Source organism: Labeo rohita, chromosome 2 (assembly GCF_022985175.1).
Source record: "Labeo rohita strain BAU-BD-2019 chromosome 2, IGBB_LRoh.1.0, whole genome shotgun sequence".
In the NCBI taxonomy this organism is placed as follows: domain Eukaryota; kingdom Metazoa; phylum Chordata; class Actinopteri; order Cypriniformes; family Cyprinidae; genus Labeo; species Labeo rohita.
This window is the reverse complement of record NC_066870.1, coordinates 31,665,072-31,688,810: the sequence shown is the minus strand read 5'-3', so window position 1 is coordinate 31,688,810 and position 23,739 is coordinate 31,665,072. Positions and strand designations below refer to the sequence as shown.

Below are 23,739 nucleotides of genomic sequence, written 5' to 3'. Positions count from 1 at the left end.
CATTCAGTTGTTCGCTCTGGCTGTCTATCCCTCCATTCATCCATTGTTCTGTCTATCTTTCTCTCCATCCATTCATCCATTGTTCTATCGTTCTGTCTCTCTGTCCAGCTATCCTTCTATCCATCTTTCCATCTGTCATTCTGTTTGTTTCTCTATCCATCTATCTATTGTTCTAGCTATCTATCTTAAAGGCATCGTATTAAAAAAGGGTATAAAATAGACATGTAAAAAATAAAATGCAACAAAATTGTAAAATATGCCCCCTTCAACATTACTGTACAAGGACACAGGACCTGGCAGAAGTCTTGAGCATCAATCTGCCTTCAAGGTTTCCTTGTGCGAACTGCAGGGGCAGGAAGAGTTTGATGTGGGCTGGTTGCTGTGGCGAAGTTTCTGGATTTTTCTCAAGACTTACTGGGTGACAGGAACAGATGCTTTCAGATGAGGAAATTCATTTCAAGCAGTATGTATACAGCATCCTACAAAACTATTCACGATTTCTGCCAGGGTGTTGGTGTCAGATGATGAAATTTTAATCTGTATGTGACAGCAGTTCTCTGCCAGTCAGGTCAGTGTTTATGTAAAGCCTGCAGGCAGTCAGCAGAGCGCCTAAATCTTTAATAAGACAAAATACACAGGTCCCAAAATCATCTCTCCAAATCCCCAGCTGCAACTCTCTTTTGCAGACACACAGGCACTCATATGCATTCACACATGAAAACACACACAGAACAAACCGCAAACAAGAGCGGCCTGGGACACAGGGGTAGAAACATAAATGCTCGGTCCCTGAACTATTTGAGTGAACACGTAACAGAGAATTAACTAGAAAAACGGCTAGAAATACATTTAAAATGTACTTATTACTTTAAAAATGTTTAGAAAATGGTGAATCACTTGATCTCAGTCTATAATCAATCATTTAGTTTTGCCAAATGAGGAGAAAGTTATATGATCACCAACATGGTGGTCAAAATTCAGAATCAATAACCTGGCTCACTTTTAACTCATGTGTGTGAATTTGAATTGAACTGGCCACAGGAAGTTTCACTGTAATTTGAATTCAAATAATAAAGAGGAAATTATGGGAAACACATTATGGGAAAAGTTCAAATAGTTTACTGATTAATCAAACAATTAATCAATAAAACTCTATCAATTCATCCACCTATTCATGCATCCATCCATCTATTCATATATCTACATATCTATTCCTCCATCTATTTAAGTATCCATCTATTCATACATCTACATATCCATCCATTCATCCATACATCTCAATATCTATTCATCCATCCATTTACCTATTCATCTATTCATCCATTCATCATCTACAAATCCATCTATCCACCCATTTAACTGCCAACCTTTTCATTCATCCATCCATCCATCCATACATCTACATATCCATCCATTCATCCATCCATTTAACTCTCCATCTATTCATCCATCCATCCATCCATCTACATATCCATCAATCCATTCACCCAACTCTCCATCTATTCATACATTTACATATCTATTCATCCATCCATTCATCCATTTAACTCTCCATCTATTCATCGATTCATCTATCTATTCATACATCTACATATCCATCCATCCGTCCATTTAACTATCCATCTATTTATCCATCCATCCAATCTACATATCCATCATCTATCTATTCATAAATTTGTACAGATCTATGCATCCATCCACCTATCGATCTATTCATCCACCCATTTATTCAAACATATACATACATCCATCTATTCATACATTTTAACATACTCATTCATCCATCCATCCATCCATCTAACTATCCATCTATTCATCCATCAAACTATGTATTCATACATCTAAATATCTATTCATCCGTCCACCCATCCATCTACCTATCCATCCATCCATCCGTCTGTCCATCTACATATCCATCTGTCCATCCATTCATCCATCTACATATCCCTCTATCCATCCATACATACATACATGCATATCCATCCATCCATCAGTCAATCCGTAAGGCCTATAACCTGTCAAACTTAAAGTCTTTTTAATACTTCAAAACTTTCAAACAATGCTGTCAAAATTCAAAATTTGTTACTGCAAACAACGTTATGTGACTCCATTTGAACAAATCTGCATCCTATTTGCTACCTGAAATCAAATATAAATTATAAATTCTCAATTCAATTCTACAAGGTGCACGACTCTGTTCCACTACATGATATACAGTTTACTGCACCCTCAAACTACACCTTACACTCCACGTGTCTCATACTTAAGACTTCATCCCACACACTGAGACCATCACATCCCAAATTTTATTTTGCAATGTCTGATTGATATAAGCAGAGTTCTGACTGTCTGAGACCAAAGAATCATGACTGCAGTATTACATAACTCCGACTCTTTTTAGCACACTGCTGTGCATGTTTGATACTAACAAGGGAGCTATCAACACTTTGAAGAGCTGACAGCTAAACAAGCTTACCCACATGCATAAAAATCTCATCTCTTTTTTTAAACATACCGTTGGATATTGTATATATAAATATAAAACAGTGTATTGACTTAAAAGATCAGGAAAGAGACAGTGAAAATAGAAAATATAGACGGTGTGAAGTCAGATATTGAGGTACTGATATGCTGAATTAAAACAATTTTTTTTTTTACTTTAAAGCCATGTTTTGTGATGCCTGCTTTCATCTGCCATAATGTCTTAGAAGTACCTTTGTCAATTCAAATCTGTTGTTTTAATCTATTTTAGAACTTCTGGAAATTGTTTGGAACAATTAATTGGCATATCATGTAATTTATTTAATTAAAATTTAGAATTGATTGACATCCCTGTTTTTTTTCCATCCACAGTTCTCATTAAATAGCAAAAAAAAATCAGATAAGATGCTCATTCTCTCGATCCGCTTTCTCTCGTTTACTTTTCAGAGTGCGTGTAAGAGCCAGAGGGCAAAGAAAGGAGAGGGAAAATGAAGAAAACGAGCAGACAGAAAATGAGAGTTGATGTGCAATTTCACCATCCAATCCGCAGCCACCCTCCTCAGCTGCTTCCCTCTCTCTCTCTCTCTCTGTTGAAGTATTATGTAACCGGGCCCTAGGCATGGTAATTAGGAAGCTTTAGGTATTAGCTAAGACCAAAGACAAGAACAAAGGGACGGTAAGAGACTCTGAGTGTGTGTGGGCATCCTTCTGCACTTTCATATATAAAGGTTGAGCCATTAGTGAGGAGTTTTTTTTTGATCAGTCAGATGTGTCTCAGACTTTCTATAAGACAGCACTGAACTTTAATGCTACTCCTGACCTGTGAGTGTGTGTATGCAAATTACAGGTAAAACTAATAGCGTGTGGCTGATACGTGAAAGTTAACAGACCATGTGTCTATCATTTAATAGAAAGTTGTGATATCTTTACTTAAAGGTACTATTTTAATGATGTCCTTACTACCTTTCTGGGTCTTAAATGTGGTAGTTGTATTGCTGTCTACGCAGGGTCAGAAAGCTCATGGATTTCAAAAATATCTTAATTTGTGTTCTGAAGATGAACGAAGGTCTTACGGGTTTGGAACAACATGAAGGTGAGTAATTAATTACAGAATTTTCATTTTTGGGCAAACTATCCATTTAATTGGAAGCATTCTATTCTATTTCTATTCTATTCTATTCTATTCTATTCCAGTATTGATTAAAAGTGATTAATAGTAAATTATAAGTAATAAAGGACTATGTGTGTGGATACTTATACCTGGATACTGAATTGTAGGAATAAATCTGGTCTGATAAAATGACTCAAAAGTAAATAGCATTTAAAATAATAAATATAGGCCTAATTAATAATTAAATTAAAAAATGCAAAAGTTAGACTAAAAATATATTTTTCTAATTAGACCAAAGCAAGTATTTTAGAATCCACAAAAAAAAAAAAAAAAAAAAACTGTAACCAATGCTATTTGAAAAATGGCAACAGAAAAACCAACACAGCAGTAAATCAATTATATTCAGTGTTGATAATTATCAAACTACTGTTTAAATTAAATACTAATGTAAAAAATGTCAAACACAAACTCTAATATTAAATGTGAATTTTCACTTTGTACCTAATGTGGTACATATAGTGAGAATTGTAAATTCAAACAAAGAAAAACACTGTCATTTTATATATTACATTTCGAACTTAATGCCGTCAGAGCTTCAATATTTTATTTAGAACACAAAAAGGAAAGAACAAGACTACATTCCAGTCACTAGACAACTTAATACACTCCTTTAATACATAACAAGCATCTAACAAACTCTTGCGTCCTACAGAGGCTTTTGGTGAAAAGCCTGATTGTTAGTAAAATTGCAGAATATTATGAACTGGGTTAGTCTGTAGAAAATATAATTAGTCTTATATGAAAACAAACATCTGGTAAATCCTCATTCAGACGCATGAGAAGGACAGACTGAGAAGACTTGTTTACACTCTGTAGGGTCAGCAGAGTGAATCCATACAGTATCAGACAAAGCTCTCTCTTCTTCGCCACAGACAAGTGTGACACTCACCGGAGCGATCTGTGTGTTTGAGGAGGGAGCCCTGTGTGTGCGGACAGCGTTGCTATGGAAACGGATGTGGGTGATTCATGGAGCGTGTCAGGCTGAAAAATAAATCTCACACCTACATGTGTGTATGAGAGAGAGAGACAGAGAGTGGGCATGGTGATGGTTTAATGGGTTTGAGTGTTTAAGAGTGTTTTAATATGCCAGAGTGTTATGAATGTGTGAGTGTTTGTATGTCATGAGGGCAGCATTGACATTGTACCAAATATCTATTAAATGCTCTTCAAATCTATTAACTTCAAATTATTACTGTATATATATATATATATATACACACACGCACACAATACCGCAACAGTGCGACCCTGCAAATTACTACTGTATATATATGAAACCAATCAAAATGAAGTGAGTTTATGATTAAAAAAAGAACAAATATCTGCCAATTAAATTAATTCAAAGGGCAAACTAGTTCATACCCCAGTGGCATATATATTTATTTTTTTGTTCAGTTTTTCAAGACTTAATCTTGCATTTCCATCTCAAGTAAATGTATATCTATTTAAGTATGTTTAGATGTTTATACTGAAAAACAAAAATACTGAGGTAGACAAATGCAAAATATATATGAAAAAGCCCTAGCCACAAACAAAAACTGAGCATTATGTTCTACTTGCTGTCATGTGTCAAAACTCACAGGAATAACCATAGGTTCAATGTCACGCTCAAGGACACAGTGCTGATGGAAGACCCCCAGTTTACAAATCAAGACTATATTCTGTTATGAGCACATATAATAAGTGGTGATATCAAACGTGATATTCTTCACCTGTCAGTGGATTTCATACACTTGAAACTCTGATCAGTGACTAATAGTTGCCAGACAATAACACAACTGCAACACTCGGCTCAGAGTTTAGGTTTTAATTTAGTTTTTATCTTGCTTTTATCAACCTTAAGTGAAGTTATCACAGCCTTAACAGAGCTTGAAAAAGTCCAGATGTATTATTAATATTATTTATATATATATATATATATATAAATAATTTTTTTTAAATCAAATAGTTCACCCAAAAACGAAAATTCTGTTATCACTTAGTCAGTGATAACCCTCAAATTGTTCCAAACCTGTATGAGTTTCTTTCTTCAGTAAATCTCACACGTACAAGTGTGTTTGAGAGAGAGGTAACAAAACAGTTGACGGTTAAATACAACGGAAGCCAATGGCTACCCATAAACTGTTTGGTTAACAACAGCCTTCAAGATATCTTCTTTTGTGTCTTCTTTACAGTAAATGATGACAATTTTAATTTTTAGGCAAACTATTTCTTTAATAAAGGGAACATCGGAGCCCATTTTCCACAAGTTCGTATGATTCTTTAGGGTCTTTATGAAAGGCATACAACTGGCGTACAACTGGCTGAGGGCAGAGAATGCACTTATGGGCGGGGCCTGAGCAGTATGATGTCATACTGCTCAGGCAAAATCAAAACGGCTTGATTTCTGAGACTGTATGTTTTTTGGGGATAAAAAAGGCACATTTATATGCAAGCACCATGCAAAAGTGAATTTTGCATGCAATGTCCCCTTCAATAATGACATTGCGAAAGGTATAGTACGTTTTTTACTTTTTCTGTTCCCATCTTAATGTGAAGCATAGCTAAGATCACACAACAATGGTTGGAAAGTGTTTAAAAAAGATTAACAACATGTTTGAAAACATGACAGAACTTACCTTCCGACATCTGGACTCCTCTATCCTCTCAGTATTGAGTTAATACCTAAAGCTGCAAATTAGCACAAACACCGGAACAGAGGGAGAGATGACCTTGTTTCTCCATAACCGAAAGCATAAAACAGCTTAACAGGCTTTGCTAAGGAGAAAACGGTACTCAGTATGATTGTTTTCTCTAGTTCATAACCTCCCTATTTCCTTCTTGAGGCTATTTAAGTGTAAAAACATCACAAGATGTACGTATTTTTGGATGTGTATTTTTAAATGTTGTGGTCATCATGTAAATCATGCATCTGGAATGTGAATAACATTAATGTGATCCTGAAAATGTTGAGAACACACACGCACACACACACACACACACTCTTCTCTCTGACACACACACTGCAGACCTAATCTGTGCTGCTCTGACATACTGATGAATAAACTATGAAGGGAGGAAACTGAACTGACTGTTACACTATTAACATGAGAGAAAGAGATTAAATATAAATGGCTCTGTGATTTCTGCTGTGATGAAAGGTTAGATTGTACGGAAATACTTCCTAGGAGTTTTAAGAGTCAAAACATCTATTAGCAGGCCTTTAACATGCAAAAAACACGCGGTTGTTTCGTGCCGCGTGGCCCTCGCTGTGACATCTGATGAATAATTCCTGCAGTAGTGCATTGTGGGATTGAGTGAAAGCTACTCAGCCCCTATGATTTTAAAAACACAAGCTTCGAATTGCTCATTTAAGGATAAAAGGAAAAACACTTTACATCTGTGGCCCCTTATGTGACTAAACATGAGTCAGATGCTCTTAGCACGTCGACTGTACTGTGATTTTCCTCCAATCTTCATTAAGGGATGTGACAGATGTGGAAGTTCTTCAAATTTAGAATTAATCTCCACCCGAGAGGTAAAAATTGACTCATACGGCGTACATGAAACGTTTCTGACTCCAGATGAGCTGCCAAACATATACTTCCTAGAATCATCAACGTCCTGCTCAAAGTCAGTTCACTTTGCTGCCATCTTGTTAACATTCCTGGATGGCTATTTGCACAGCTCTACTTAAATGAGACTATTTAAATACAGAGCTACTAAAAATACAGAAATCTCTAAAAATGTTTGGCAAGATTACATTTCTAAAAAATGCCAAAGCACACAAAATGCGAAATATTTCTTCTAAAATTAAGTTTAAAAAAAGAACAGGCTGCCACAATTCTGAGAAAAAAAAGTCAGAATTGCAAGTGTACATCTTACAATTGAGACTTTTTTTCTCAGAATTGTAAGATATAAAATTGTAATTCTGAGAAAATGTTTTTCCCCTCAGAACTGTTAGATGTGTTAGAAGTGCAAGTTTGTACATCATAATTCTGACTTAATTCGCAAGTGCGTGTTATAAAGTCAGTATTGCAAGATATAAACTTTTTTATCCTTACAATTCAAAATTTTTCCTGGCATTTGTGAGTATCTTGCAATTCTGAGAAAAAACATCAGAACTGCAAGTCTGTATCAGGCAATTCTGAAAAAAAAGGTCAGAATTGCGAGATGTAAACTTGCAATTGTGAGAAAAAAGTCATATATAAACTAAACTATATATAAACGATATAAACTGAGAAAAAAAGTTAGAATTGCAAATTTTTATCTCATAATTGAGAATTTTTCTTAGAATTGCCATATAAACTCGCAATTCTGAGAAAATATATGAAGAGTTCAGATGCAAAAGCCTCCAAGTACGTCTGATGTTTTCCTTTAAAATGAGCATTTCTTTCTGGCTACTTTTTATAGGTTTTTATGTAAGTACTGGCACTTCTGAATGGGTTGAGGCTGGGATTTAGCACAATTGACATCAAAGTACTTGATGAACATATACTATGTGTGGAGAGCATTCAGTCAGTATCGTTATCTCATTTTTGACCAAGATGGCTTTTAGAGGGTTTCAACTCATATATATTTATTTGTTTATTTTTCCCACCTCCAAACTGGACTTTATAACTCACAATTTCATGTTTATATCTCACAATTCTGAGAAAAAAAAGTCAGAATTCCAACATATAAAATCACAATTGCAAGGCAAAAAGTCAGAATTGTGAGAGAAAAAGTCGCAATTACCTTTTTTCTTTTTTCTTTAATGTGGAAACAGGCTTCCACAGCTACCTATAAAAAAAAGACTGATATATTCTCAGAATTGAGAGTTCGTATCTCATAATTCTGACTTAACCCGAAATTTATAATATTATAAACTCGCAATTCTAAGAAAAAAGTCACAATTGCATGACATAAACTCCCAATTCTGAGAAAAAAAGCTGAATATTGAGCTTATATCTCACAATTCTAAAATTTTCCTGGCAATTGTGAGTTTGTATTACAATTCTGAGAAAAACTGTCAGAATTTAAAGTTTGTATCTGGCAATTCAAAGAAAAAAAAAACAGAATTGCGAGATGTAAACTCACAACTGCAAGACAAAAAAAAGTGACAATCCCAACTTACTAATTTACAATTGCATGTCAAAGTCAGAATTGCAAGATATAAACTGACAAAAACAGTTCGAATTGCAAATTTATATCTTATAATTAAGAATTTGTTTATAAACTCGCAATTCTAAAAAAAAAAAAAAAAAAAAAAATCTGGATTTTGAGTGTATATCTCACAATTAAATTTTTTTCTGGGAAATTGTGAGTTTATATCACGCAATTCTAAAAAAGCACGTCAGAGTTTCACGTTTCTATCAGGCAATTCTGAAAAAAAGTGCAAAGAAACTGCAATTTGGACTTTTAACCCGCTGATCCCCATTAAAGTCCACTATGTAGAGAAAAATCCTGCAATGTTTTCCTCAAAAACCTTAATTTCTTTTCGACTGAAGAAAGAAAGACTGAATTCAGGCAGCTAAAGCCCCTTAAAGTTGAAATGTTAAACTCAGTGTTGTTCCTCACCTCCAGGAGAACTTGATGCAGCAGTCGAGCCGCGTTCTCCGAGATCTTCCATGGGTCGGTCTCCTCCACCAGCATGGCATCCAGAGTTCCCTTCTCCAAAACCACATCAAACACACCATCAGAGAAGGCCAGTCGCCGGGCGTCCATACACAGCCAGCTGAGCTGAGCGCAGTCCTTGTGTCTCTCCGCCATGCTCTCCACACAAACGCTGGAGTAATCCACATTAGTAATGGAGGAGTAGCCAGCCTGGTACATATCATAGCTCAAAGCACTGTTACCACAACCTGAAACAGACAAACAGAGAGTCTGGCAGGTAAAAACATTTTGAGAGTTCAATTACTTACATTACTAGGACTAAGAGAAAGAACACACAGCACAAGGCCCAAAAAATTCATGAAGCAGCATAAACTTGAACTTTATCATAATCAATACATTCTAATATTAAAATGTGCCACTTGTGTGACTTTTTTTTCGTTCAAAATTAGTCACATGATTCAGAATCACCAATCTAACCAGAGGTGTGAGTGACAGGAAGTCACATGTTGCGACTTCCTGTTGTAGCACGGGGGTTGGGCGTCTCAGCTCCTGAGGCGAGAGCAACTTTAATTATCGCCTCCTTCGTTAGTCTAATTAAAGAGTGCTTAACGAGCAATCTTACAGAGGGTGTTTAATCAAAGGCATTTTCTCTGTCATTTTATTTTTTTTTTTACAGTTCTTCACCTCCGTTTGTAGTCAACACATCTCTCTTCTCACTTAACACTGCATGTAAAGATAAAGTCATGAAGTCATTTTTCACAGGAACATTGCTGCTTTCTCGGTGTTATCTGGAAGCCTGCATGCCATAGTCTCAGCAGGACGACAGGCGTTTCCCTGGAGGCTCCTAACAGTACGTTTGAACCAGAGCGTCTCAAACTCTATTTATAGCTCTTTATAGAGCATTTATCTCGCTCTGGCTGCCACTCTTCTCCCAGATCTCATTACAAAACCATTCTGTGCAAGTGTGCCAGTTTGTGCCAACAAATAAAAAAAAAAAGTATGTTTTTTTAAAATATCAAAACCCACTTCAGTAAAAAACAAACAAACAAACAAACAAACAAAAAAACTAATCTTAATTTAAAAACTAATTTAAAAAATTTGTTTTTTAATTTGGACTTGCCATCCAAAATAAAATCTAGTATTATTTATTTATTATTGTATTATTAATCAAATTTAATTTGCTTTTTTTTTTATTTCTTCACATTAAACTCATCTCAGTAGCCAAGGCAGAATTTCTAATGAAATTTATCTAACATTTTACCAATATTTACCCAAATAATTTTCAACAGATTTACACTACCAGTAAAAAGTTGTTCAATTTCAAGTTGTTTTAATTTTAATGTTTAAAACAAGATGTTAATGCTTCTCTTCTGCTCACCAAGCCTGTATTTATGTGATCCAAAGTACAGCAAAAAATAACTGTTTTCTATCTGAATATATTTCAAAATATAATTCAACTCATTCCTGTAATTTCAAACCTGAATTTTTAGCATCGTTAAACCAACCACATGATCTTTCAGAAATCATTCTAATATTCTGATTTGCTGCCCAAAAAATGTTTAATATTATTATTAATGAATAGAAAGTTCAGAAGAACAGCATTTATCTGAAATACAAAACTTTTCTAACATTATAAATGTCTTTATCAGCACTTTTGATCAATTAAAAGCATTCTTGCTAAATAAAAGTATTAATTTCTATAATTTCAAAAACTATTGACTGGTAATCTTTTTCATTTTTGTGCATAAAGTTTGAATTTGAGACAGATGTTTTTATGCTGTTTAGTAATACAGTTTATACACTGCCTTATGGGTGTTAATGGTTTATAAGGTCAAAGGTCATTGCAAAGAAAAGTGAAAGGACAGAATCAAGAGACAGTTTCTTATCTGTCCACTGCTGCCCAATCTCCACCCATAAACACTCAATGTTTCCACTCTCTCCATGACATCACCAGTTACACCTGGCCTCTGACCTTTACTATCGTTACTTTGGCCTGGATCCCCCTCTTCAGAGCTTTCGTTGTGGCAGTGAGGACCTGGGAATTTCCAGAGCGGAGACACCAACTATCCAGACAGAATGCTAAAGTTAGTCCAGCATATCACACATAGCATTCCTTCATTCCCTGCTCTCTCACTCTCTCCTTCTCCACACAGGGAGACGGAAAAAATCATTCCAACGTCTCAGACAGTCACGAGACATGTCGGACAAACATCACAAGACCCGAAGACTAGAGCAGAACGTGCCATACACAGATCTCTAGGTAATATGTCTGGAACAGAAAGCAATCTCTAGGATTCACTCTATGAAGGACCAGGGTCCAATTTCACAAAACCATCCTTTTCATGTTTTGTAAGTAAGTGTTTAAAATTGGAACATGGTGCATATCTCAGGCAACTGAACAGTCTCACATGTACGGTGAGGATCAGTGGAAGTTTTTATCCTTGAGGAGATGAATGTGGCTCATCTATGTTTTCCCATTATGCCTCAGTGATGCAGCGGTAGTGTAAATGATTTAGCGCCATGATGTCATACCAAGTGGAGCATGAAACTTCAAAGTATTACACAACACCAGCAGAATTAAGACATGACTACAAGCCGCTCAAAATAAACTAGAGACACAAAGACATGTTGGCTAGACGATTTTTTTTAGCCATTATTTTGAGATCACTTGACAATAACAGCGCCTGATTGGCTGGTTTTCAAAGTGGAATTTATTTGCAGTCTTATCAATGGATAGTTAAGGCCTATTGAGTCAAAATTGGTTCCTAGAGTGAACAGACCTTTGACAATAAAATAAATCAATAAAATAAACAAACATTAAATGTTAAAACATTTTAAATAACATTAAAAATAAAACAGATATTTGCTAGGGCTGCACAATATTGAATAAAAATGCAATATAACCTAATGCGATATGCAACGTGACCATTTTTTAAGTGTGTAGAATTCATTTAAATTATTGGTCTTTGCTCCACAAAAAAAAAAAAAAAAAAACCTTTATGATACTTACAGTACCAGTCAGTAAGCTTTTTAATGTTTTTTAAAGAAGTCTCTTTTGCTCACCAAGCCTTTATTTGATCAAAAGTACAGCAAAAACAATAAGGTTTTGAAATATTTTTACTATTTAAAATAATGTTTTTCTATTTGCATATATTTTAAAATGCAATTTATTCCTATGATCAAAGCTGAATTTTCATCATCATTCATTATCAAGATCCTTCAGAAATCACTCTAATATGCTGATTTGCTTTCCAAGAAACATTTGTTTAAAAAAAAAAAAAAAAATTTTGTCATTAATATTTAAAACAGTTGAGTACATTTTTTTCAATAGAAAGATCCAAAAATCAGCATTTATCTGAAATAAAAAGCTTTTGTAACATTGGAGACTATACCATTCAAAAGTTTGGAGTGAATTTTTTTTTTAGCGCAAAAGAAATTATTGAAATTAATACTTTTATTTAGCAAGGATGCTTTAAATTGATCAAAAGTGATGATATTACTTATAATTTTACAAAAGACTTCTATTTCAGATAAATACTGTTCTTTTGAACTTTCTATTCATCAAAACTGAAGAAATTCTACTCATAATAAATAATAATAATAATAATAGAAACATAATAATAATAGAAAATGTTTTTGAGCAGCAAATCAGAATATTAGAATGATTTCTGAAGGATCATGTGACTGGAGTAATGATGCTAAAAATTCAGCTTTGAAATCACAGGAATAAATTACATTTTAAAATATATTAAAATATATTTTAAATATTTACATTATTTAAATAGTAAAAATAATTCAAAATTTTACTCTTTTTGCTGTACTTTCAATAAAAAAAAATGCAGGCTTGCTGAGCAGAAGAGACTTCTTCAAAAAAAACTTAAAAAAAAACTTAGAGTTCAATAAAAAGCTATAAAAAGCTCAGAAAGAGACTTGCGTTTTCTTTTGTATGATAAACAGTAACAGTACCATTGTAAAATGTGGATCATGACGCAAAACCACCTGAGAACCACAAATACAAATGCCATCATTGGCCCTTGAAAAACATTTAGCAATTGTTCAACAGACACAACAAAGCAGTTCCTCTGCAGGTCTGTATCAAAAGTAGAAGTGATACAAATTAGCATGTAAACGAGAGGAAAAACATTGTGTACCAGAAATGATCACTTTCCTCTGAATTTGTGATTGCTTCTGATAGTTTGTGTTCTAAACATGCATGTTTTTTCTTGGAAAACCTCCACACATTATTCACTCTATAGTATTAACATTCACCTTGATGTTAAATCGACAAAGACACTCACACACACACACACTCTAGTATAGTTCCCGGAAATGTCAGCTTCATGGAGGGAGCGGCTCTGTTGCCTTGGTGATGCAAGATAGAGCGCAGAAGACCGACTCCCACAGGGCTTTGTTTACCAGCCTCCCAAAGCATGCTGGGAATAGCAGATACACAAGAACACATGAACACACAAGAACTGAGAGAGAGAGGAAAAAAAATATCCATCATCAGCAGTGCCGTAATTAGGTCACGAGAGTGCAAACATGTAGGATGAGAAGCGGCAAGCACATGTGCGTACGTCTCTAAACGTATTCTTTCCACTATGAGCATGATGAGTGTGTTTATATCTGTCACACAGAGACACCATGCTCGTCATCTGAAATATCCTCCAGTGAACCATTCAACCAAAGTAAACTCTTCGCTAATGAACTCGGGTGTAACTTTTACTGTAACACGGACACCAATGCATGACTGATATTTTTCAACAACAAGATATAATTGACGGAACTGTTAGTGTGAAATTGTCTGGCAGGATCTTGCGCTCAGTGTGAAATGTTTCAAATCGCTGAGACAGAGGTCAGAGGTCAAAGTCACTCTTCGCAGATTTAATACAAACTCATGTGTCTCTGCATTTATATAAAAACACTATATAAAAACACTTCCACTTTTGGTCCACATAAAAATGCAGGGGTCAGTTAGTAAAAGGAAACTAGTAAAACTAGTTAGTAAAAAGAATGCATTAAATGTATCCAAAGTTACAGTAAAGGTATTAATAAAAGATATGTGACCCTGGACCACAAAACCAGTCATAAGTATGTGTATTTGTAGCAACATCCAAAAATACACTGTTTGGGTCAAAATGATCGATTTTTGTTTTATGCCAAAAATCATTAGGATATTAAGTGAAGATTATGTTCCATAGATATTTTGTAAATTTCCTATCGTAAATTTAAAAAAAAAAAAATCCTGATAATTTACATCCAAGATGTTCATGTTTTTCTTTCTTCAGTCGAAAAGAAATGAAGTTTTTTTTTTTTTAGGAAAACATTCCAAGATTTTCCTCCATATAGTGGACTTCAATGAGTTGAAGGTCACACAGTGCTGCCAGGTTTTCACAACAAATCCCACCCAACTGCTACTCAAAACTAGCCAAAAACTCGCCAAATCACATTTTGAGGGGGTCCCCAGTAAAAATCGCATCCCATGGGGTAAAATACACGTTTTTTCGCGGGGTTCCCTCGGTACAGTTCCCATTCCAGGGGCTAAATATAACATTATTGGGGTTGCTTCAACCCGCAGACTTGAAAAACAAACAGTGGCAACAGTGTTAAAATAGCCCAATTCCCCACAGACTTGGCAACACTGGCTCTACACGATCCCAGCCGAGGAATAAGAGTCTTAACTAGTGAAACAATCTGCCATTTTCTAAAAAATTAATATACTTTTTAAACCACAAATGCTTGTCTTGCACTAGCTTGACTCCATTACATAGTCACGTTGAAAAGGTAACACGTGACGTAGGCGGAAGTACCGACCCAGTGTTTACAATGTGAACATGCAAAGAAAGTCAAACGTCCTTTACAAAAAAGGTAAAATGATGTCAGGCAATTCTGAAAGTTGGAGGACAACATGAGATGGAGTTTTTTGCCCTACCCTACCTTTTTGAACAGAATATTCAGGTGAATAACTACCCGCTTGTGACCTTTCCAATGTGATGACGTAATGCGTGAAGCCGAGCTAGTGCAAGATGAGCATTTGTGGTTAAAAATGATACTTTTTAAGAAAATGACCAATCGCTTCACTAGATAAGTCTGTTATTCCTAGGCCGGGATCGTTTGGAGCACTTTGAAGCTGCACTGAAACTTCAGTTTGGACCTTCAACCCGTTGATCCAATGTCCACTATATGAAGAAAAATCCTGGAATGTTTTCCTCAAAAAACAAACTTCTTTTTGACTAAAGAAAGAAAGACATGAACATCTTGGATGACATGAGGGTGAAAAAATTATCAGAAAATGTTTATTCTGGAAGTGAACTAATCCTTTAATAACTAAAATAACCTTAATAACATGTTATCAAGGTAGCGCAAAAATGACCCAAAATTAAGTGAGTAAGCATAGCGATGCTTAAAGAAAAAGGGAACAAAGAGGTGTAGCAGCCATGGCGACATTTCCAATCACCCTCCTGCCAGGCTGCAGTCTGTGCTCACACACACACATACACACTCATCACAACTTCTCACATACTAGTTTTCACAAGAACACAAGGGAGCCTTTACGTGTATTCTCAAGAGCGTGTTAATATCGCTTTCACTTGTGTGGGAATCGCCGCACATTATGTGTGTGTGAGTGAGTGTGTGTAAGAGAGAGGATGTCCCCTGTTGTGTAAAGTGATATGAATCATTTTTGTGAGTGTTGAGAGAAAGTGTGCGTGTTTGGTGCAGCGATAACTCTAGGTGAATTCCTGATGAGACTCAAGGAGCTTTTCCGAACACACACACACACACACACACACACACACACACGGTTTAGCCAGAGGGGATGTTAGCAGTCGACTCACGGCAGGAGAGAATGAGAGCAGGACGGAGAGATTAAAGAGCTTACTCACCACAATCTGTACACAGAGAGAGAATGAAAGAGGGATGGAAGGATGAAAAGGAGGTGTGGAGGACACTTCAGACCTCTTTAACTTCATTGCGACCTTAGTGTGAGGAAGTCTGCGTGAATATTTATGCCATCTTTGTCATTTCACAAATATGTGATGATAAAGTTACGTTTTCATCTCTACTTAAGTTGATATGTCTGTATTTCCCATAAGCCCCTGCTCACAGTAAGTGCTTTGTTGTCAGTGAGAGACTGTGTCCTGCCGGAGGGGCTCTCCCAGAATCCTCTCTGCTCTGACAACGGCTACAATGCTGCTTATGTAACTGAACGGGCGCTCTTTGGTGGCCAAACTACTATTCCAGTTGATTGGCTGAGTCAGATTGGTCAGAGTGCTGCTCAAAGACTTGGGCCGAGAGGTTTTACTTATTTCACTTATTTTATTTTATCTGAAGAGCTCAGAGGTAGAGGACAAATAACAATATTTTTTTCTTCAACATTATGATTTAGATAAATTACAACAATGAAAAATATACATATACATACATATATAGACATAATTAATTAATTATTAATAATAAACGAACACTGAAAAAATGGTGCTACACTCTAAAAAAATGTTGGGTGAAACCCAGTGATTGGGTTGTTTTGACCCAGCGGGTTGGTTAAATGTTTAATGACTATTTCTTGCTCAGAATGAACCTAAAACATGTTGGAAATTAACATTTATTAATATATTCAATAAATGAACATTTATTACTAAGTTGAATAAATAATAATTAAATAATATATATTTTTAAATTACTTATTAATAAACATTCACCTTTTGATTATTGCTGATGCCTCTAGTAATTGTGTTTGATTTTTAATTTACAACCTAATTTGGGTTCATTTTAAGACAGCCATATAGTCATTTTTAAACAATAGTCGAGTTAAATAAAACTACCCATATGGTTGGGTTAAACATTTTACCCGACCGCTGGGTCAAAACAACCCATATTTCACCCAATGCTGGGTTGTATTTAACCAGCAAGAGTGTACAATTAGTTATATCAACTTAAAATTTGTTGAGGTAACTTAAATATCCTACTAAACTACAGTTAACTAAACTTGAATTATAATTATACATCAAGCACAAAACGCATTACTAATTACATATTTTTTAAAGTGATGCAAAACTTTTAAGTCTGATTGTTTACAAAAGCTACACATTTCTTTTTTTACGGTATGGGACTAATTTCAAAGTTTTGAAAATGACACGTCATGTCAACTACCAAAACTGTAAGAGGACACATTTTCTGTGATGACGTCAACAGACAAATACCATTTCAAATACAGACAGAAAGATTTGCATGAATATCTGAACATAACTGATTCTTTTTGTAGTCAGTGAGAGAGAGAGAGAGAGAGAGAGAGAGAGAGAGAGAGAGAGAGAGAGAGAAGGTGGTCTGTGTGTCACTCAGCATCTGTATCAGAATCTCTCTTGACCTTATATGATGTAATGCTTCTCACTATCTCTCTCTCTTTCTCTGTCTCTCTCTCTCTCTCTCTCTCACACACACACACACGGCCCCTAACGAACAACTTAATCTCATCCTTAATGCCTTCTCCTGGCTCGGATTTCATAAACCACACACAAAGCCCTTTCTTGTGCTTTCTTTTAGTGAGTCTGACACAAGCAATAAGACAGCTGAAGATAGAGAAATAATAAGAGAAAACATCAAATAACAAAATAACAACATAAAAAACATTGAGATACCAAGGGCTATTTCTGCAGTTCCAGTCCTTGAAAAGAGTTTTGATTAAAAAAAATCCAGATATGAAGCTAGTGCATACACTGGAGCAATACCGCTAACCCTAACATTCAGTACACATGGGTTCATGATTCTCCATTGACCCTGTAACCCTATAACAGAAGTTATTACTAATAACAGAGGAAACAAGCAAGTAAGCGACCTCTCCAAACAACACAGTCAACAAGTTATTAGACTAGATTCATGCTGAGCAAATTAAGTTCATCCTAAAGATTTCTTTTTAAGGGAAGATACACATTTATTGTTTTGGGTTTTAAAAATCTAACTTTTCCACAATAAATTTTTTTCCACAGTAAATTTTAGTTTAAAATATTACAGCCTCATGTTTCTTTGTTTTTTTTTTCCTTGTTGTCAATAACATTTCCAGGTTTAATATTTAAACATTTACTCTTTTGCTTATTTTAGTGCTAAAACCTCAACTCCACTGACTTGCTTACAGTTTTATCGTCCTTTGAAATATGAAATTTTATAGTACGCTTGTGACAGTTTCAAAACAGACATCTGTTTGTTTACAGTACAAAATTAAATTTTAAGAAGCTTATACTCTAGCTTTCAATAACTTTACAATTTTAGTGCAAAAACATCAACTCTATTGGTTTGTTTACTGTTTTAGTAAAATGTCATATTTCAGTTTCAAAACAGACATCTATGCTTGTTTACAGTATAAAATCACATTTTAAGATGCTTATACGCTAGTTTTTAGTACATTTACAATTTTAGTGCAAAAACCTCTTTTTGCTTGTCTAAAGTTTTAGTGCTCTGTCACAAGCATCCAGTAAAATTTCAGTTTTAAAACCGACATCTACGCTTGTTTAAAGTACAAAATCACATTTTAAGAAGACAACACACTAGTTTTTGGTACAATTTTGGTGCAAAAACCTCAACTCTTTTGGCTTGTTTACTGTTGTAGTGCCCTTTGATGCAAATTTACTGTTAAAAAACCTGACTTCTTCAGTAGTCGATTGTAAATTTTAATGTTTCTGATTTAAACATTTTTACTACTTGTCAAATTTAAACATTAATGTTCAAATACATAAACATTTTCCTGGTTATCTTTACAGTTTTAGTGTCCTTTCTACCAATTTAAGTCTCAAGTCTCAAACATTTTAGCTGGGACTGAGGGGCTACAGACGGATGGACAGGACAAAATTTTCCTTGATATGTTTAATCTTGATCTTAAGTCAGTCTCTGGCATAGGCCCATGCAAAAGGATTTGATTTAATAATCTTTTATTAAGTTATCTCTGTGGATGGGTCCGTGTGAGTGCGTGAGAAATCGAGAGTTCATTTGATTTTTCAATATTACTCATTTACTCCTATTGCTATTCGACATCATTTTGGCAACACACATGTTCAGTTACTGTTATGCCAATAAATCCCACTAAACTGAAATAGAAAGAGAGAACAGTCAATGGACACAGATTACAGCAGTACCAATCGCTTTTCATTTGTATTCATTAGTAAAAGTGATTCCTCTGGTAATTTCCTAATTAGTGGGTGTGTCTCTAACCTACATAGAGCCCGTGTGCGGTCAGAGCTGCCAAACACTTTCCTGCTCTGCAAACATTCGAAGAACAAAACAAAGCTGAGCTAAAGGTGAGCAGAGGACGACGTGATAGAGCAACAGACCGCTCAAACTTACTCTGAGAGCGAGAGAACCTAGATTTGATTATCCTGTTGTATGCAAAAGAATTGTGGAGGATTTGGAAATGAAAAGCGCATCTCTGTCCATCTGTTGGATTTCAAAACATACAATGTCAAAGGAGACAAGATACCTGCATGTGGGTGAGAGGGGGAAGGAGGGTGTTTTTTTTCTCTGCCTCTGCTTGTCTTTTTGAAAAGGGCAGAGGACTCTGGCAGCCTCTGAACTCCCACAGGAAAGCAACTCTACTGAGCTACTTTTATTCTGAACTCATCAGACATCAAATCTAGCACAAGAACACTCCGCTGTCTAACACCCCACACACTTCAACACTGTACACCCACAAGAGATAAAACCCAAACTCTATAAAGTTTCACTCCAACACTTTATTAGAATATGTTTTGACCTTTCATTCATTTATCTTGCAGAATCAAACACCCTAATAAAAATTACTCCCATGTCATCCAAGATGTTCATGTCTTTCTTTTTTCCGTCACAAAGAAATTACATTTTTTGAGGAAAACATTCCAGGATTTTTCTTCATATAGTGGACTTCTATAGTGGTTGATGGTTTGAAAGTCCAAATTGTAGTTTCAGTGCAGCTTCAAAGGCCTCTACATGATCCCATTTGAGGAATAAGGGTCTTAGCCAGCAAAATGACTGGTCATCTCCTAAAAAATGTTAAATGTATGTACTTTTTTAACCACAAATGCTCCTCTTGCACTAGCTCTGCGATGCGCATGCGAGTTTTCACATATTAATCACGTTGGAAAGGTCACACGTTAACTTTAGTTAGTTCTTTGGTAGGAAATGTTTGAAATTGTTTCCTCAAAAACATTCATTTCTTTGAGGGTATGTCGAAAAAAATCCCATCTCATGTTCTCCCTCAACTTTGAAATCATCCTATATCACTGTTTTACCTTTTTTGTTAAGGGTGTTTGAACTTCCTTGCATGTTTACATTGCAAAGACTGGGTCAGTACTTCTAAAATGATTCTGAAATGATTTTTGAAGTTGAAGGAGAAAACTTTCGACATACCCTAACTGTCTTGAGTCAGAATACACAAGAGTTCAGGGAGAGAAAGGCAAGACGAGCGTTTGAGATTAATAAGTATTTAAACTGTTTTGTTTTTTTTTTAAATGAAAATAACAGATTGATTCGCTAGATCAGTCCCTTCTTCCTCGGTTGGGATTGTTTACAACCACATTTGGGATCGTTTGAAGCCGCATTTAAACTGCATTTTGGAAGTTCAAAATCGGGGCACCATACCAGTCCATTATTTGGAGAAAAATGCAGAAATGTTTTCCTCAAAAAACAATTTCTTTATGACTGAAGAAAGAAAGACATGAACATCTTGGATGACAAGGGGGTGAGTACATTAAATGTGAATCTTTGTTTTGGAAGTGGACTTGTCCTTTTAGGGCAGTACTGAATAGAAAAAATAGAATCTTTTAAACAAAATAAAAAAAAATGTATACATCACTGTCCTGTTCAAAAGTGTACAAAAAAAGTAATTTTGGTTAAATCAGATTTTCAAAAAATACTGTCATATCCTAACAACCATACATCAATGGAAAGCTTAATTATTTAGCTTTCAGATGATTTAAAATAAAAAAAAATACCCTTATGACTGGGTTTGTGGTCCATAGTCACATTTGGAGAAAAATCCTGGAATGTTTTCCTCAGAACCTTCATTTCTTTGTGTCTGAAGACAGACAGATATTAACATCTTGGATGACATGGGGGTGATTAAATTAATTCAAAAATTCAAAAATTAATCACAATATATTCACACAGTCTCTGTTGTTTAGGGGTACAGGAGGGTTCAGATTTTAAATGGTATTTGGATTTGACACCAGCAGCCTGTATGAGTCACACAGTGGCTGGGAGTTTTTCCTGCTGTCTGAGATTTTTCAGATTCCTCTCTGGTTCCATTCAAATCCAGATCTTTCTTTCAGGACTGAAAACTAGACTAAGGTCAAAGTCAATGACCTCTTCTGCACCTGATATCTCAGCAGAATGACTTACTGAGTCAGCAGCATCTATTTGAGCTGACCGTCATGAATATCCAGCATTTTAATTCAACCACAAACGGTAAACACGTTTCACACAGCATGATGGATCCATTACCTGAGGGAGGTCAAAGAGACATCAATGAAGCAGACAGTGCTTTAAAAAGTTACAGTTAAAAACTATACTTAAAACTTGGTTCGAACTTGTACATAATAAATGTATTATCTTCATTGACAATACTGTTCTGGACTACAATAATTTAGACAAAGGCGCTCAAAGAAAATTGAAAGTTTCCCATTTGTAATTATGATATTGTATCAGCATTCATATGCATTAAACTCATAAATGCAATCTTTCCAACTTGACTTGAACGCACCATTTGTACTGACACATTTCTGCATGACATCTGCTTCAAGATGAAGCCTAAATCTTTTTGCAGCTGTGATGTGTCACTTGAGCTAAATCTAAAGCTAGCACTGACTAACTTCAGCTCAAGTCTACTGTAAAACCTTTAAAATCAGCCATCTGTCGAGTAAGAAAAGCATTTGATTCCGAACTCTGCTAATGAAGTAACGACCACTGTTTTAGACTTCATTAAAATCTAATAATGTTTTTAAGTGCAGAGAGATCTGGCAACAGCATGAATCTGCTGGAGAGGTTGCAGTGTTACAAAGTGAGGCAGAAGAACCAAAACTCTACAGATGCGACTGTTGCTTAGGAACAGATCATTTCATGCCTGATCCACTCACGACAGACAAAGCTCAGCTATGAGCACACAGACACATTCACATGCAGATGAAAGCATGCCATGCCCACATATTGGCCCCCTACACACGTGTGTGTGTTTGTATATGTAAAGTGTGCTTTATTAGGCAAGGCAGCTGCTGCTTTGCTAATTACCTCTATTGTTAAAGAATAGAAGGGCTATCACATACAGCCATAATAAAAGAAAAACAAACAAAAAGGGGTGAAATAAAGAAAGCGAGAGTGACAGAAAGACTTATGGATGCATTAGGTGGTGACAGTAAAGTTGCTGGCGGACAGAGGTGCATGCTGAACAGGATTACATAACAGCAGCAGGGGTCCTCCTCCTCTCTCTCATTGTCATTAAAATCGGATTACATGTGCAGAGAACAAACGCTTTAAGACCACTGCAACGGATCGAGGAGAGAGGAGAAGACAGACAGATAGATAGATAGATAGATAGATAGATAGATAGATAGATAGATAGATGGATCAGTAAACGGTAAGATAAACAGACAGGAAAAGAGATACAGATCGATGGACTGATAAATGAAAAGATAGATTAATAGGTGAATAGACAGACATGTAGACATGTCAACCAGATGATAAATTGGGAATCAGAAAGACAGACAGATTGATTAACCTTGTTTAAATATTATAAAATGATAAAAAGTCTTTCCTGTGTGATAAAAAGGTTTATATATGGAAAGATAGAATGACAGATAGATAAAATGAACTACAGAAAAAGATCACAGACAGACAAACTGATAGATATAAGAAACAACAGAACAGTAGATAGAACAAGTTACTTCACATGATAGATAGTTTGAACGAGTCAACGATAGATAGATAGACAGACAGACAGACAGACAGACAGACAGATGATAGATAGATAGATAGATAGATAGATAGATAGATAGATAGATAGATAGATAGTTAGATAGATAGATCGGAGCGATATAATGATATATAGAATAATAGAAAGACAGATAGAATGATAGACAGAACGATACATAGAACAACAGATAGAATGATAGACCGATAGATAGAACGACAGATACACAGAATGACAGAACGATAGACAGAATGATATATAGAACGATACACAGAACAATAGATAGAATGATAGATAGATGCATAGAATGACAGGACGATAGAATTACCTATCTATAGATAGAACGACAGATAGATGATAGAGCGATAAATAGATAGACAGACAGACAGACAGACAGACAAAACAATAGAACAACAGATAGAACGACAGATCAATAAAATGACAGATAGAACGATAGATACATAGAACGATAGAATGATGTATCTATAGATAGATAGACAGAACAATAGATACATAGAATGATAGAAAGATAGAATGATCTATCTATAGATAGAACAATAGACTGATAGACAGAACGATAGATAGATAG

The 23,739-nt window shown here is 35.3% G+C and overlaps 1 protein-coding gene and 1 long non-coding RNA gene across 3 annotated transcripts in view; one reads left to right on the top strand and one right to left on the bottom strand.

Moving 5' to 3' along the window:
* The window catches only part of ece2a (endothelin converting enzyme 2a), a 72,270-nt gene that overhangs the window by 37,333 nt on the left and 11,198 nt on the right, over positions 1–23,739 (bottom strand). For both annotated transcript variants that reach the window (XM_051129521.1, XM_051129530.1), the window contains exon 3: positions 9,191–9,474. In XM_051129521.1, the coding sequence (XP_050985478.1) occupies positions 9,191–9,474 (284 nt within the window). The remainder of the gene's footprint in view (positions 1–9,190; positions 9,475–23,739) is intronic.
* LOC127177420 (uncharacterized) lies at positions 3,158–4,718 on the top strand. The gene is made up of 3 exons (XR_007829225.1): positions 3,158–3,328; positions 3,489–3,574; positions 4,525–4,718. It is a non-coding gene; the product is annotated as an uncharacterized LOC127177420 (long non-coding RNA).